The 17,574-nt window shown below is 40.1% G+C and overlaps 1 protein-coding gene across 2 annotated transcripts in view; it reads right to left on the bottom strand.

The window, feature by feature from the left end:
- LOC120061588 (sodium channel protein type 8 subunit alpha-like) overlaps positions 1 to 17,574 on the bottom strand; it is a 105,439-nt gene that overhangs the window by 76,043 nt on the left and 11,822 nt on the right. For both annotated transcript variants that reach the window (XM_039011499.1, XM_039011507.1), the window contains exons 2-6: positions 17,215 to 17,333; positions 16,751 to 16,840; positions 16,500 to 16,628; positions 11,663 to 11,754; positions 8,263 to 8,484 (exon numbers count right to left, since the gene is read on the bottom strand). In XM_039011499.1, the coding sequence (XP_038867427.1) occupies positions 8,263 to 8,484; positions 11,663 to 11,754; positions 16,500 to 16,628; positions 16,751 to 16,840; positions 17,215 to 17,333 (652 nt within the window). The remainder of the gene's footprint in view (positions 1 to 8,262; positions 8,485 to 11,662; positions 11,755 to 16,499; positions 16,629 to 16,750; positions 16,841 to 17,214; positions 17,334 to 17,574) is intronic.

The following is a 17,574-nucleotide window of genomic DNA, read 5'->3' as shown; positions in this document are numbered from 1 at the left end:
CCTGGTAATCCGTCTGGCCCAGCAGCCTTGTGAATGTTGACCTGTTTAAAGGTCTTACATCGGCTGCATAGAGCGTGATCACACAGTCATCTGGAACAGCTGATGCTCTCATGCATGTTTCAGTGTTACTTGCCTGGAACCGAGAATAAAAGTTATTTGGCTTGTCTGGTAGGCTCGTGTCACTGGGCAGCTCGTGGCTGTGCTTCCCTTTGTAGTCTGTAATAGTTTGCAAGCCGTGCCACATCCGACGAGCGTTGGGAGCCGGTGTAGTACGATTCGATCTTAGTCCTGTATTGGCGCTCTGTTTGTTTGACGGTTCATTGGAGGGCATAGAAGGATTTCTTATAAGCTTCCGGGTTAGAGTCCCGCTCCTTGAAAGCGGCAGCTCTACCCTTTAGCTCAGTGTGAATGTTGCCTGTAATCCATGGCTTCTGGTTTGGGTATGTACGTACAGTCACTGTGGGGACGACGTCATCGATGCACTTATTGATGAAGCCAGTGACTGATGTGGTGTACTCCTCAATGGCATTGGAAGAATCCCGGAACATATTCCAGTCTGTGCTAGCAAAACAGTCCTGTAGTTTAGCATCTGCTTCATCTGACCACTTTTTTATAGACCAAGTCACTGGTGCTTCCTGCTTTAATTTTTGCTTGTAGGCAGGAATCAGGAGGATAGAGTTATGGTCAGATTTGCCAAATGGAGGGCGAGGGAGAGCTTTGTACATGTCTCTGTGTGTAGAGTAAAGGTGGTCTAGAATTTTTTTTCCTCTGGTTGCACATTTAACATGCTGATAGAAATTAGGTAAAACTGATTTAAGTTTCCCTGCATTAACTTCTTACGGATCATTGGGACGCTAGCGTCCCACCTCGACAACATCCGGTGACATTGCAGAGCGCCAAATTCAAATGACAGAAATCGTAATATTAAAGATTCATGAAAATACAAGTGCCATACATCATTTAAAAGCTTACCTTCTTGTTAATCCCTTTGTCAGATTTCAAAAAGGCTTTACGGCGAAAGCACACCATGCAATTATCTGAGGACAGCGCCCCGCACACAAAAGCATTACATACATTTTCCAACCAAGCAAAGGCATCACGAAAGTCAGAAATAGTGATAAAATAAATCACTTACCTTTGAAGATCTTCATCTTGTTGCAATCACAAGGGTCCCAGCTACGTAACAAATGGTCCATTTGTTCGATAAAGTCCTTCTTTATATCGCAAAAAAGTATGTTTCATTGGCGTGCTTGACTCAGTAATCCACCGGTTTCCCTCGTTCAAAATGCATACATATGAATCCCGTAAATTACCAACAAACTTCTTTCAAACATATAAAACAACGTTCCTAATCATTCCTCAGGCACCCTAATATGTAAATAAACGATCAAATTTAAGACGGAGAACACCGGAGACCATTACCGGAGATAAATAACGAAGTACACGCCCTCACCGGAACACGCAACAAACACTACAGCCAAAATGGGAGCCACTTAGAAAAACTACGAATTCTAGCAAATTTTTCAAAAAACAAGCCTGAAACTTTTTAAAGACGGTTGACATCTGGTGGAAGCCCTAGGAACTGCAATCTGGGAGGAATTCCTTTTATATTCCCATTCCCAGCCATTGTAATCAGATTCTAATCAGAATCCAATTCTGGATGGATTGTCCTCGGGTTTTCGCCTGCCATATCAGTTCTGTTATACTGACAAACATTATTGTAACAGTTTAGAGTGTTTTCTATCCAATACTATCAACTATATGCATATCCTAGCTTCTGGGCCTGAGAAACAGGCAGTTTACTTTGGGCACCTCATTCATCCAAACTTCCGAATACTGCCCCCTAGCCCGAAGAAGTTAAGGTCCCCGGCCACTGGAGCGCCGCCACTGGATGAGCGTTTTCCTGTTTGCTTATGGCGGAATAAAGTTAATTGAGTATGGTTTTAGTGCCAGCTTCGGTCTGTGGTGGTATGTAGACAGCTACAAAAAACACAGATGAAAACTCTCTCGGTAGATGTGTGGTCTACGGCTTATCATGAGATACTCTACCTCAGGCTAGCAAAACCCTGAGACTTCCTTAGATATCGTGCACCAGCTATTGTTTACAAAAATGCATAGACCCCCGCCCCGTGTCTTACCAGAGGCTGCTGTTCTGTCCTGCCGATAGAGTGTATAACCCGCCAGCTGTATGTTCTTAATGTCGTCGTTCAGCCACAACTTGGTGAAACAAGATATTACCATTTGTAATGTCCCATTGGTAGGATATACATGCTTTTAGTTCGTCCCATTTATTTTCCAGCGATTGAACGTTAGCTAGCAGAACGGAAGGCAAGGGCAGATTAGCCATTCGTCACCTGATCCTCACAAGGCATCCTGATCTCTTTCCGCGAAACCTACGTTTCCTTTTCCAGCGAATCACGGGGATCTGGGCCTGGGCCTGGAACTCCTCGTCCAATTTGAGGTGAGTAATCCCAGTTCTGACGTCCAGAAGCTCTTTTCGGCCATAAGAGATGGTAGCAGCAACATTATGTACAAAACAAGTTACGAACAACGCATGAAAAACAAAATAGCATGGTTGGTTAAGAGCCGATAAGACGGCAGTCCTACCCTCTGGCTCCATCTTTCCAAATTCTGGGGAATTTGAAAAGGTTGTGGCTGTTTTTACTTTATAACTGTTCGATTCCTGTGTATATTTACCAATTTACAGTAGTAGTCTGAAAGCATGTAAAAAATATATATATTGGTTGCTATTATATGCTATTAAATAGCATTTCCAGTTTGAACAGGAATACCCGGTATAACTGGAAGGGGCAATCCTGTACAGAATAACATGCATCCTGTTTGCAATAAGACACAAAAAATGTGGCAAACCAATTCACTTTTTGCCCTGAGTACAAAGTGTTATATTTGGGAAAAATCCAAAATCACTGAGTACCACGCTCCATATTTAAAACATATTGGTGGCTGCATTATGTTATGGTATGCTTGTAATCGTTAAGAACTGGGGATTTTTTGGGGATAAAAAAGAAACGGAATGGAGTTAAGCACAGGCAAAATCCTAGAGGAAAACCTGGTTCAGTCTGCTTTTGCCCAGACACTGGGAGAGGAATTCTCCTTTCAGCAGGACAATAACCTAAAACGCAAGGCCAAATCTACACTGGAGTTGCTTACCAAGAAGACAGTGAATGTTCCTGCATCGCCGAGTTACAGTTTTCACTTAAATCTGCTTGAAATTCTATGGCAAGACTTGAAAATGGTTGTCCGGCAATGATAATGGGCTAATACTGTACAATCCAGGTGTGCAAAGCTCTTAGAGACTTACCCAGAAAGACTCACAGCTGTAATCGCTGCCAAAGTTGTTTCTAACATGTATTGACTCAAGGGTGTGAATACTTATATAAATGAGATATTTCTGTATTTCATTTTCAATACATTTGCATAAATGTCTTCAAACATGTTTTCACTTTTAATCCATTTGAATTCAGGCTGTAATACAACAAAATGTGTAATAAATCAAGGGGTATGAATACTTTTAAAAGGCACTGTAGCTGTTCAAATGCTCCGGAATAGAATATCTGGGTGGTCAGAATTATCCTTTGTCCTTTTGAGACAGATGAGTGACATCATTTCGCCAGTGCCTTGCTCTTCCACAGGGGGCTTACTACACTGTAAAGTTGAGGGAGTGAATTTGACAGTAACTTACAGGCAGCTCAGTGGCAAGTACATTTCTGTATTTCATATTGCATTACAGCTACTGTAATCGAAATACAGTATGTAAGCAAGCACTATGTAATGACACACAGTACAATACCGTAGAATTGACTGTATAATACTGTGAAAAAGTAAATGCTACCATAATCGTAATGAGTGAATGAATGAAATTCATTTAGGGGAGGGGTTTGTATTTCACAGTATTTTACTGTAATTACACGGAATTGGTGCAAGCAGGTTGGCTGCTAGGTAATGCGTTTACATATTACAGCATAGGGGAGAGTGGGGTAAGCTGAGCCATTTCTTACATTCAGCGTCACCATGTCAAGGGAAATATATTTTCTTTCTAACAAAGATATCTACATATATTTCAGGATGTTGTGTATCCCTGGAAATAATCAGAATTCATGTAAACATAACAGTTTTGAAAACATAGCTTGTACAAAAAAGTGGTCTCCTGGCACAACTTACCCCGGATATGGGGTAAGTCGCGTAAAAGGACAGGGTAAGTTGAGCCGCCTTGGGGTATGTGGGTGATGGAGTCCTGTGACAGTGGGTCATAGTGCTGGTAGGTCAAAGTTTAATTTGTGGAATGGGTTTTGGTATATTGTTTATCTTAAATGTATGCCTACATTCAGATATAGATCTCTCAGTTCAATATCACTTACCCTTCCATTTCTTGACCAGTTGTCTGGGACAGGGACGTTGTTTCGATGTGCCAATTCGTAGAAAGGTTCTCTGCATTTAAGGCTACTAAGCCCATGAAACTGGTCTGCGAAATTCTTGATATATTTAGGAAGCTCAGACTCCATGTCATCAGATAAGACCTTGTGTGCCTCTGCTACTCTATCATAGCCTCTCTTTCGCACAGATACAAGTTCTTTTTATTTTTTGTCAATGTACCTCTTCAGTGTCATTCAGTCTATTTATTCATCACTTCCTTAGCTGCTCTCTGAAGAACCTCAAAGGGGGCTAGACCCCTGCTTGTTTTACGTTTATATATACACAGGGCATGATGATGTCTGCTCTGTAACAATAAAAATGTTGAGTTCATATGCATGCCATATTGCAAAAATACTATGCATATTATGCATAAAACAGACAAAATATAATCATAATTTCTATGGGGTAGAGTGGCCATTGGCTCAACTGGCCCCAAGGCAAACATTTTGACTACATTAGCCCACACAGCTACAAGGATGCACTTTCATGCTAGGTTTAGGACCTTATATTGTAGCTTATAGAGACCCCAACTGATGTATGAAACAATCTAAAACAATCTACTTTGGTTTAGATTCAAGCATCATGAAACCTATAACACAATCAATTAATTTAACTTTGTTCAAATACGTTTTTTGGACCTAACTTGCTTACCACTTTTTCCATGTGGTGTCTTCCTCCACAGACTCCATCAAATGATATACCTCTTCCTAAATATTTGGTCACATGGTTAATTTTGTGTATGGTTTCCTAGAAACAAGGGGTGGCGCAACTAACACTTTTGCTCAACTTACACCGCTCTCCCCTGTCAATGAATATTTGGTGTTTTATATCACTTGCACTTATAGAGGCCTTAACAAAGGCTTCCAAACTGGCAGCAACTACAGAGCAAAACAGACCAAAAGAACATAGCAAAATGCTCAACCTGTAAAGGTTTAAGACTTGTTGCCACTTCAATCTGTCCCCTATACATGGAGCACTATAACCACGCAATATAGCCTCTTACAAGGCACTCCTCAAAATATGTTAATGAGACAGATACAACAATACCATGCACCCACTAGCGGTCAAAATGTTTTTGGTGCTCCAAAAATTCAGTGCGTTACTGTATTCTGTGGGGTGGACTTACAGTACCATTTGAAATAAAGCAATTCTTTCTCCCCAGCCACAACATTTTCCCACAATGCACCAACATTTACAGTATGCTGCAGTAAAACGTTTCACAGTATTTTAATGTTGATAATACCCCAAATTAACGTATAAATTACAGCTTTCCATTACCCTCTCTGCATTCCAGTTGGGTCACTAAGGATGAGGGACTTTTCAGTATGAGACAAAATAGCCCACGATTATGTCCCATCGTCCCCTTAATCTGAGATAAAGGGCTCTCCGTCATAGGAGTAGACCCGTCACCTCTCGCCCCAGACACTACACCGGTGCGTATAGGGAGAGTAATGATATTCACCACCCATAGGGTGGGGGGCAGTCCAGGAGGACTGAACGGTACCGGATTGACCTCCAGGGTTCCGGCATGCTCATACGAATACCTCGGACTCCATATGCAATGTTTCTCATATAATTAGGAAACATTCTCTGCCTTTTCTGCAGTGTTGTCACATCCTTTTCAGGACGGATGGCATGACTGCACTGGCGTCTACCAACTGGCTCACCAGAAGCGATAGCCAAGGAAGCGCTGGTTAGCGGAGTTAATGCTACTCTTTTACGACCAGCCCTAGCAGCTCTCGTTAAGCAGAGGTCTACTGACCCAAGAGAACAGAGAGATTTTCCATCCTCATCTGGACATGTTGGCCCATGCAAGGCCTGCCACTAAGAGTACATTTTGAGACCATACAGAGTGCCAGGGCCCTTTCCACACGCTCACTGTATAATGAAGTGGCATGTGATATGTCGTTTTATGAAGGGTGCACGTCGCTTACGCCCAGTGGCAAATCCTTTAGTCCCATCTTGGGTCCTGTGCTTGAGGCTACTTCACAGCAGCCATTTGAGCTACTGGAAAGCATTGAGCTTTCTCTTTCAAACCACTTTACCATAGCCCTTATGTCCACAAAGTGAGTGAGTGAGCTGTTTGCACTGTCAGTCCACCACTCGTGCCTGCAATTTGCCACAGGGTTATCCAAGGTTACCTTATAGCCTAACCCCGCCTTTGTGCCTAAAGTCAGCAATGCATGTAATTGCCTCACTTTGGAGCTTTTTATTTTTCTTCCACAGAAGAAGGGCGTCTCAATTGTTTATGTCCATTACGTGATTTACGCACCTACTGTACATTGACATGATGAGAGCTTTACGGAGGAGCTACCAGCTCTTTGTCTCCTGGGCACCTCTCCACACGGGTAGGCCCCTCTCTCGTCAACGGCTATTCCATTGGATAATGGAGGCTGTCATATTAGCCTAAGGGCCCATTCCACCAGAGGCATGGCTACATCATGGGCATTATTCAAAGGCATCTCTGTACAAGAGATTTGTGATGCTGTATATTGTGCTACCCCTTATTCATAGGTTGCACATCTGTCACTCGGTCGCGTTGTGCCATTGCTATGAACGTTCTCAAGCCGCCCTCTACTGGCAGCGCAATAGTGGTGCACTAAAGTCATGATAAGCCCAGTCATTCTGGACGGAGGCTAATGACTGTTTAGTCTAAATTACACTATAGGGCCTGGAAATACGATAGCATTACTAAAGTAGTCAAATATTAAGTAGGAAACAACTTTGCCAGCATTATCATGTCGTTAAATTTACTTTAGACAGATGGCAATGTTGTCATTAGCTAGCAAAGTTAATCACAAATAGCTAGCAATGCTAATGTTAGCTAGATAAAAGGTTTTCCTACTAATTATTTGCCTCCTTTTGAATGCACTTTTGATGAAATCTTCATCAGCGCTCAATGACGATGCATTGAGTAGAATGCTCAGTTGGGCATCAGTCCAAAACGAATGTTTCAAACAATATTGAATAGGTGAATACCTTTATGAGGTTTTACTGACTGGAGGTCCCTGCGCCTTCCTGGCACATACGTTCCTCAGTGTCGGAGCCTCTGAGGGGTGATAAAACTAATATTTCAAAGAGAACGTAAAGGGATACTTCAAGATTTTGGCAATGAAACACTTGATCTACTTCCCCAGCGTCAGATGATCTTGCGGATATCATTTTTATGTCTCTGTGTCCAGTATGAAGGAAGATAGAGGTATTTTCGTAAGCCAATGCTAACTAGTGTTAACGCAATGACTGGAAGTCATAGACTAACACTAATTAGCAATTGTGCTAACGCTAGTTAGAAACTTCCTTCAAACTACACACAGACATAAAAATGGTATCATCTTGTTCATCTGACTGGGGAAGTAGATAAAGGGCTTCATTGACAAAATCCCAAAGTGTCCCTTTAAGGTTACTGTTGTAACCCCGTGTTCTCTGATAGTAGAGTGAGGTATCTCACCGCGCTTTCCTGTTTGCAAGCATGTGAGGGCGAAATATATGCTTGAAAATGACCAGAAGGCAGGTCCGACAGATGTTGTGTGATCTGAGCCTCCATAGTGATCCACCTTAGGAGACATCTTCCATTGTGAGATACCTCACTCTATTATCAGAGAACCGGGGATACGAAAGTAACCTTAAGTTTTCCATTACAGTGTTTATTTTAGACTATGACAGACAAACAGATGCGATCGACCCATTAACTAAAAGAGACATTTGATCAGATTCTCTGGTAGGCACGGCCTACCTGGCACCCCTAACTCAAACTCAGCTCAAATGTTATAAGTCGAAACGGTCTTCTGTCTCAGTGTCACACATCTTTTGGCCATGTGTCGGACTCACTCTCGCTCATGATGTATTCGTTCCAGTCGAAGCCCTTACTGCCATTGGCCAGGAAGTTCTCAGTGGAGTTGAATGGCCAGATGACACATTTCTGCCGCAGGTTGCCCATGAAGAGCTGTAGTCCAATCAAGGCGAAGACACTGAGACAGAAGACCGTGAGGATCATAACGTCTGACAATTTCTTCACCGATTGAACTAGAGCACCGACGATGGTCTTGAGTCCTGGGGGGAGGAACCGGACATATGCATTCACACACACACACATACGTGCACACACACACACACACGTATGTATGTGTTTGTGTACACACATACATATAAAACACACAAGCGCACATACATACACACAAACAAAGAGAAATGGGCATTGCTGGAAAGTACAAGCTTAGCTATGAATTATTTGTATAGAGTTTATATAGTAGTATTACAGTGGTAGTATAGTAGTCCATCTCATAAAAGTGTATTTGTTTAAGTTAACATCAAACCAAAACTACTGCTCTGTTTTGAATTACCAATATCTACATTTGGACAGGTATAACAGAAGTATTCTAAACTGCAGGCATATGTGTAATAATAATAATAATAATAATAATAATGCGTATAGTTGATATATTTTCCTCTATTTTCCATGAAGAAAGAGGTATTCAAGTCAAACACTTTGATACCTCAATGGTGATTGTGTTCCATATTGTTAGTTACTGTTAAGTCATATTGAACTAAATTATAGCGAGAATAGGATCCTTAATAACTACATCAAACAATAGCACAATAATTAAAGACACATACAAAACAGCCAGAAGATGGTCAGATATTCAGGCATTTTAAACACCACAACATAGAAACACAACAACATTGAGACTGCCCCTACATGAGATTTCCATAAGACTGACACACTTCAGTGACGATCAGAATACTCCTCAAATGTTCTAAATCAACAAAATTACACTGAGGCAGGCTACATCAAAATGATTCTAAAACCTAATGGATGATGTAGTTGTGGAGGGATACCAATTTAGGAATTGTTTATGTTAATTTATAACATTATGTGAATAAATGTTTTATGTCAATTAGATGCCCTTATGTTATTTTTCTGTTCAAGTCCGGGTTTCACAGGCAGTGTGGGGCATCCTAGGAAACAGTAGGGCCACTCTCATATAAAATATATGGAAACAACTACAAAATATCCACCAGATTGACCAAACACAGCAGCACAGCACAACGAAGAGAGAGCGTAGGACTGGGCTCAGTCAGAGGAGGAAGAAGTGAGAAGAGAGGACAGGTGAGGGAGGCAAGGGTTAGGGGGGACAAGGGTTAGGGGGGACAAGAGGGAATGACAGGTTGCATGCAGGTAATTTAAACGCCAAGGCTAAAGGAATTGACTCCATGTCATCATCACCTGTCTGTCTGGCAACCGGAATGGTGACTTAGCTTGGTTCCCATGGTTAGAATGGTTCCCATCCTAGGCACCCCCATCATGTCCCACTGCTGCTGTGTGGTGTGATCTCCACTGGGTGAGCCTTTTAGGCTGGGGCCCCTTTAGATCAGAGGCCTACACTGGAGACTGAGCCAACACTACTTACTGGACTAGACGTATTTTATGCACAAATTCACATTCACTTCCTGCCCCAGACACTTGTTCAACAACACTTTTGCACCATTAGAGTGTTCTGCAGTTGAAGTTACTACAAAATCTCAAAAGGCTAACTAATACTGTGAACAAATAATGAGTCAGTGTGGTGTGTGTTACATAAAACCTCACTGATTTACAATCCAACACTTCCAATGGTGCAATGTATAAACTGCCCCTGTGCCAATATCTCAACTCCCCCAGAGAAAGAGCCTTCAGTTGGATCTCCAATGTATTTCTATATCACTGTGTTTATTTCCTTTAATTCATTTCTCTGTTGTGTTTATGCCTTATTGTCCCAGGATAAACAGAAACGAGAAGTCCACATTCAGGATTCACTGCTATAGTCATATCTGAATGGAATTCAAAGTAAAGAAGCTCCTTAAAAGCCAGAGTTGTAAGATAAAAAAGCAGGTATCTTGAAAAGCTTCATGCAGCGTAATAATGTGTTGTCAAACTAGGCTTGGCAGTCTTAAGAATTTAAATGTTCTTCAGAGTGCTCCGTTATTGTCAGGGGACACATTTTTTCATACAGAAACGTGATGTGTTTTAAGACTGTGGCATAGATACATCAGTGTTTAAGATTGTGACAACAACTAAGGTAGAAATTTGAACCCAAACTAATCAAATGTCCTAAACGTTATGTATTCACCTACAGTACCAGTCAAGAGTACCAGTCAAACGTTCCCTGTGGACAGTACCTGTCCAACAGATAGTGATAATGTGTTCATAGCCACCAAATGAATGAATATACAGTATCATTCAAAAGTATGGACACACCTACTCATTCAAGGGTTTTTCTTTATCTTTACTATTTTCTACATTGTAGAATAATAGTGAAGACATCAAAACTATGAAATGACACATATGGAATCATGTAGTAACCAAAAAAGGTGATTCAAGAGTGTGCAAGCTGTCATCAAGTTAAAGGGTGGCTACTTTGAAGAATTTCAAATCTAAAATATATTTGAAACACTTTTTTGGTTACCACATGATTCCATATGTGTCATTTCATAGTTTTGATGTCTTCACTATTATTCTACAATGTAGAAAATAGTAAAAAATAAAGAAAAACCCTTGAATGAGTAGGTGTGTCCAAACTTTTGGTGGCTATGAACACATTATCACTCTCTGTTGGACAGTGAATCAAACCTCTCTGAAGTCTGAAGAGATACTCATGCATGGTCTAAATAAGAAATGCTTACAAATACAATGTGTGAGTGTGAAACCCTTGTCTATCACTTTGACTTTGAGGTTAAGATGGCAATAATAATAACTATTCTTTAGTTTAAAAAATATATGAACAATATAATTTCTACTGTTCCTCATACTAAGACTCTGAGATATCCCTAACCAAGGGAGGGTTATCAACTAGGCCCTGAAGTTTTTCCTGGGGGGAAACTCGGGCTCCTACCCATACTATCTGGTGTCAATATACTGTATGAGGCTGTTAATGTCACTTTGAGGGAGACTACTATTAAAATAATAATACGAAATTTGCTGTGTATCCCACCCACTTATTTTAGGCTGTTTGTCTTTTAGTATGTCATATCAGGGCCACCTTTTCCACTTAACACCACAAGACCGCAAGTAGACTGCTAAGCCTATCAAAAATGTATTGCTACCATTTTTGATTGTTTGAAAAATAAAAACAAAACAGGTATCATTTCTGATGCATCCTCTTTAAGAGACTAAAGTAATAAGAAATGATGCGAATCCAATTCATGAGAAATCAAAATAAGCTCAGCCTTAGTATGTAAATGGGAGTCTCACCTGGAATGACTGAAATAGTTTTCAATGCTCGGAGAACCCTGAACGTTCTCAGCGCCGAGACATTCCCCAGGTCCACAAATTCTGTTACATATCTGTAACGGGGTAGGATCACACACAGAACAAAACACCATGACACAAAAAACAAACGGTAACACACACACAAACCCAGTGATCAAAAGCGCAGATGCGCAAGTGCACGACACCAGCACCCCACCAGAAGAAGATGACCGGCAGGAGGAGTGGACACCATGGCGCGCGCGAGAGAGAAGTGCCTATCCCTCCAGGAGAGAGGAGCGAAGGTGGAAGAGGAAACGAAAAAAAACGGAAACAAAACCACACCTACAGTGCCTTCAGAAAGTATTTATACCCCTTAACTTATTTCACATTTTGTTTTGTTACAGCCTGAATAAAAATGGACAATATTTTTTTTCTTCACCCATCTACACACAATACCCCATAATGAGAGTGAAAACATGTTTTTAGAAATCTTAGCAAATTTATTGAAAATGAGATGCAAAAATTTCTCATTTACATAAGTATTCACACCCCTGAGTCAATACATGTTAGAATCCTCTTTGGCAGTGTTTACAGCTGTGAGTCTTTCTGGGTAAGTCTCTAAGGGGCCGATCCTGACCTAACAATTTATGCCTTTACTACGCACGCCTTTCCTACGCACTTATCAGTATTTGGTATTCAGACTTGCCTTATTCAATAGCATAATGCGCTCTGCAGGTGTGGCTACCTTCCGAGCTCTGAATAGATTTCATTCAACCATTAAAAACCCTCCCACTTGCTGGCCAACATATTTTCTTGTGGAGTTTTCATTCAATGGGGTTTTCAGTACATTTATCTTAAGCCATCCCTTTAAATACGTTTCACCTTTAATTCAAATTTTGTCGACAGACTACATAGAATAGATAGTGAGAATGGGTTCAGAATATAGGGACCAATGAAAGAAATCCATCTATACATATTTGTCTCCGTTTCAGCACCAACTGGTAGATATAAAAATACTTTTATATCGTTTTTTTGGGGAGAGCCTTTATGGATGACAATTTTATGTTGATAACTAAAAAATACAGTGGTTTTATTCATCCTGAAAGCTGTGATAATCAATCCATCACTATGAAAAAGGGGCCTCAATACATGTCATGTTGATGTGATTTTCAGTTTGCTTCCATATGGTTGGTTTCACACTCATCTTCACGGATCATAAAGAAAAATCATCTGAAACAATTGCTATGTGTATTTCTAATCCCCTTCTCCAAACTGATTACCCATTTACCTAGCTCTTATCAATACATCTTATCAAGTTGTAAATTATAATGCATGGAGAATGGTGGTATTTATATCAACAACAAATGGTAGGTTCGCTAGACCTTGTTCATGGTTTCGCGCGTAAAGGTGTTGGAACTATTAGGGAAGTAAGTCAAAGTCAGAATACAGCTTATCTGTAGACACTGTTGGGGTTCATTTCCTTGTTCCTTGTCAATCATTGGCTCTTTGGTGAAATTAGCATTATGACAATATCTTTAATTAAATCATTCAAAATCCTTTATTAATGCAATTGCAGACAGAAGTTGACATCAGGAACATAACGCATGTTTCTGAGTAAGTTCTGCAAAATATAAAAAGTTCCCAATTTGTTTTATTAAACCCGAAGTCCAGCCCTAGTGATGTCACTGCCTACGTCATTCTCTTCTACTCCTGAGACCAAAACCATGCCTACTCAACACTAAAACTCTTGTTTATATAGCTATCTAAAAGCTTAGCAGTAAATGTTCAAGTTGATTTATAGTGGAATGTCTGACTAATCTCTTATCTCTTACACTCCCCTGCAGAGTTCTGTCTTCACAGTCACACATTTCTCAGACAGTTTCCTCATAAGAGGCAGAGAGCCTGAAAAGTACTGTGGAACAATATTAAACCTCATAATGTATATATATTGTTAATCTGTAGTCTAGGACCCTATAAATGTAAGGAGGGAGGGGTCTTATAACCCCTCCCCTTCTATTAATACAACATAAGCATAATCAATTATTATAATATATCAAACATTTGGTACAGCCCCTATCATGACCCCTAGGTGAACCCCTTTAAACACACCTCCGCCACACCTTCATTTATTCAAGCTCCACCTAAAACTAATAGTGGGTGAATAGCATACTATTCTCGTGCTTAAGTTCAAGGTCAGAATATGCATAGAGAGAAAAGCGCATAAAAAGGGAATTACATTCCATTTACGGCACTTAACTCGGGTCAGAATATGGTCCTATGAGCTTTACAAACCTGGATTGTAGAATATCTGCACATTATTCTTTCTAAAATTCTTCACAAGCTCTGTCAAGTTGGTTATTGATCATTGCCAGACAGCCATTTTCGAGTCTTGCCATAGATTTTCAAGCCAATTTAAGTCAAAACTGTAACTAAGCCACTCGGGAACATTCAATGTTGTCTTTTTAAGCTACCCCAGTGCATATTTAGCCTTGTGCCTTAGGTTATTGTCCTGCTGAAAGGTGAATTTGTCATCCCGTGTCTGTTGGAAAGCACACTGAACAAGGTTTTCCTCTAGGATTTTGTGTGTGCTTAGCTCTATTCTGTTTATTTTTATCCTAAAAAAAACTCCCTAGTCTTTGTCAATGACAAGCATACCCATAACATGATGCAGCCACCACCATTCTTGAAAATATGATGAGTGGTACTCAGTCATGTCTTGGATTTGCTTTCAGGTTCATTCATTTTTTTGCAGTTTTACTTTAGTGCCTTATTGCAAACAGGGGTTGTACGGTGGAGTAAATACAATGTTATTGATCCATCCTCAGTTTAACCAATCACAGCTACTCTGTAACTGTTTTAAAGTCAGCATTGGCCTCATGGTGAAATCCCTGAGCAGTTTCCTTCCTCTCCGGCAATTGAGTTAGGAAGGACACCTGTATCTTTGTAGTGACTGTGTGTACTGATACACCATCCATAAGTGCAATTAATAACTTCACCATGCTCAAAGGAATATTCAATGTCTACTTTTTTTTATTTTTACCCATCTAGCAATAGGTCCCCTTCTTGTGAGGCATTGGAAAACCTGCCTGGTCTTTATAGTTGAATCTGTATTTGAAATTCACTGTTCGACTGAGGGACCTTACAGATAATTGTATATGCAGAGATGAGGTAGTCATTCAAAAATCATGTTTAACACTATTATTGCACACAGAGTGAGTCCATGCAACTTATTAAGCAAATTATTACTCCTGAACTTATTTAGGCTTGCCACAACAAAGTGGTTGAATATTATTGACTCACAACATTTCAGCTTTCATTTGTAATTAATTTGTAAAAAATTCTAAAAACATAATTGCACTTTGACATTATGGGGTATTGTGTGTAGGCCAGTGACACAAATCTCAATTTAATCCATTTTAAAATTAGGCTGTAATACGACAAAATGTGCAAAAAGTCAAGGGTTGTGAATACTTTCTGAAGGCACTATAACACTGACCCACCGTGACTCCCCTGCCCGCACAAAAACACATGCATAGTCTTACCTGGGATAACAGAAATTGTTTTCAGAACCCTGAACGTACGCAGAGCTGACAAATTGCCTAGGTTTACAAACTCTGTTATACACCTGCAGAGTGGTTCAGATCACAGTTACTCAACAGCCATTACAGAATGAGAGACAGAAGGCAGAGTTGGGGTCAATGCCATTTCAATTCAGTCAATTCAATAAGTAAACTGAAATTGCAATTGCATTTTTTTTTTCTCATTGAAAAGAACTGAGAAAAAATGGAATTGGAAGTACAGTTTACTTCCTGAATTGACTGAATTGAAACAGAATTGACCCCAACCTTAAAATACAAAAAAATACAAAAAGAAAGAAAAAGAAAGGAAGATAGGGGGTAAAATGAAATAAAGAAATACATACATACAATACTCTCTACCGCCATATCCCTATTTGACCCTTACAATAACTAATACTAGTAACAACACAATACTCAGATGTTAACATACAGGAAAGTCTGATATAAGAGGGACTCACAATAAGATGGAGAAGCCATAAGAGATGGGAGAATATTAAATAAAATATGGCCCAAAATGTTTCACAATATTACACATGTAAATCAGAGAAAATGTATTGTTGCGGCAAAATTCAGGCAGGGCAATCATTCATTGCCAAACTCTTAACAATTTCAATATTTGCATAACTTTCAATCATCAAAATCTCCCTTTTACCAAATTCTCAGAGACTGCTATCCCTGTCCTTTGAAATCATGTTCTTCAGTAGGATATTTTCCCACCAACATTTTCTATTCTGACTTTGAGTTCTGTGTGTGGCTTTATGCAACGTGTTGTTTTTAAAGAGAGAAACAGCGGAGTAATCATTCATCATACATTTTACACATCTGTATAAGCTCTACATCATTTCAATGAGCTATGTCACTCTCTAGAATTGAATTAGTGAGCCACAACATTTAAGTGGCTTCTCTTTAAACAAACCCATCCATATGTTTATGTGTCACTCACATAAAATGCAACATTACAAATATACCTGTACTTACATATACTGTATGTTCAATTGATTGATTGACTCAGTTTAATAAATTATATTCTGTTGAATTAGTATTTGGAGATGCTTCTACATCTTGGATTATTTTGCATGTTTTGAAATATTCTCTGATATGGAATGTCCTGCCTGGCCCAACCTTGTCACTCTGGTAGAGTTGGAGGTATAGAGAGAGATGGAGGTGTAGAGAGAGACGAAGGTGCAGAGAGAGATGGAACTTTAGAGAGACACAGGTGTAGGTGTAGAGAGAGGGATACAGGGAGGAGGTGGACTACTTACGCCATAGAGATCACCATGAAGTCCAGCCAGTTCCATGGATCTCGTAGAAAAGTGAACCCGTCTATACAAAAGCCTCGCGCCACAATCTTGGTAAGCGATTCGAAGGTGTAGATACCTGTGAAGGTATACCTAGAGCAAAATAAGACGAGAAACAGTAACAGGGTGAGATATGTGAATAAATGCATACTAGTTTATAAATGTTTTACAAACAGTTTATGAATGTACATAGGGAGTTATAAATCAATACTTACTCTACTATCTTGTTCCATTCTGGAGGATCACTAAACGTCATGAAAACACAGTTGGTCAAAATGGTGCTCATGATGATCATACTGAATACCGTGAGAGGGAAGAGAGTTAAGAAAAGATTGACCATATACACCCCACCACCCATCAACATACTGTAGCAACATAGCTGAATATACTGTGAGACATTACAATGACATATATGCCATCGATGAAAGGACAAAGGAAGGAAGATGTTCCAGAATGGTGTGGGACACAAGATCCAGATCAACGCACAAGGATGATTTGGCCTGTATCACTTCTTTTCTGTTTCTTCAAACAATCAAAAGAAAACATCACAATCACAAGCTCCTTCAACCTTAAGATTGTGCACAATACATAGAATAAATATATGTGCTTTGTAATTTCCACATGATAAACAACAAAATCATAATCTCAAAGCAAGACAATGCACCACTTGAAAGGATATGAGTGTATCAAAATCTTAATTGCTATTCGCCTAAAGAGACTAAAAGGGCTGATGACGTACAAGGAGTCCGTGGCGTGGAAGCGGAAGATTGTTTTCCCTTTGTTTAGGACTATAAACGTCTGTGGAGAGAGAGAGAGAGAGAGAGAGAGAGAGAGAGAGAGAGAGAGAGAGAGAGAGAGAGAGAGAGAGAGAGAGAGAGAGAGAGAGAGAGAGAGAGAGAGAGAGAGAGAAAGAGGGGGAGAGGGAGAGAGAGAGAGAGAGAGAGAGAGAGAGAGAGAGAGAGAGAGACAGAGAGAGAGAGAGAGAGAGACAGAGAGAGAGAGAGAGAAAGAGAGAGAGAGAGAGCGAGAGAGAGAGAGA

Source organism: Salvelinus namaycush, chromosome 2, assembly GCF_016432855.1.
Source record: "Salvelinus namaycush isolate Seneca chromosome 2, SaNama_1.0, whole genome shotgun sequence".
NCBI classification, from domain to species: domain Eukaryota; kingdom Metazoa; phylum Chordata; class Actinopteri; order Salmoniformes; family Salmonidae; genus Salvelinus; species Salvelinus namaycush.
The sequence above is the reverse complement of the archived record's forward strand: the minus strand, read 5'-3'. Positions and strand labels throughout refer to the sequence as shown.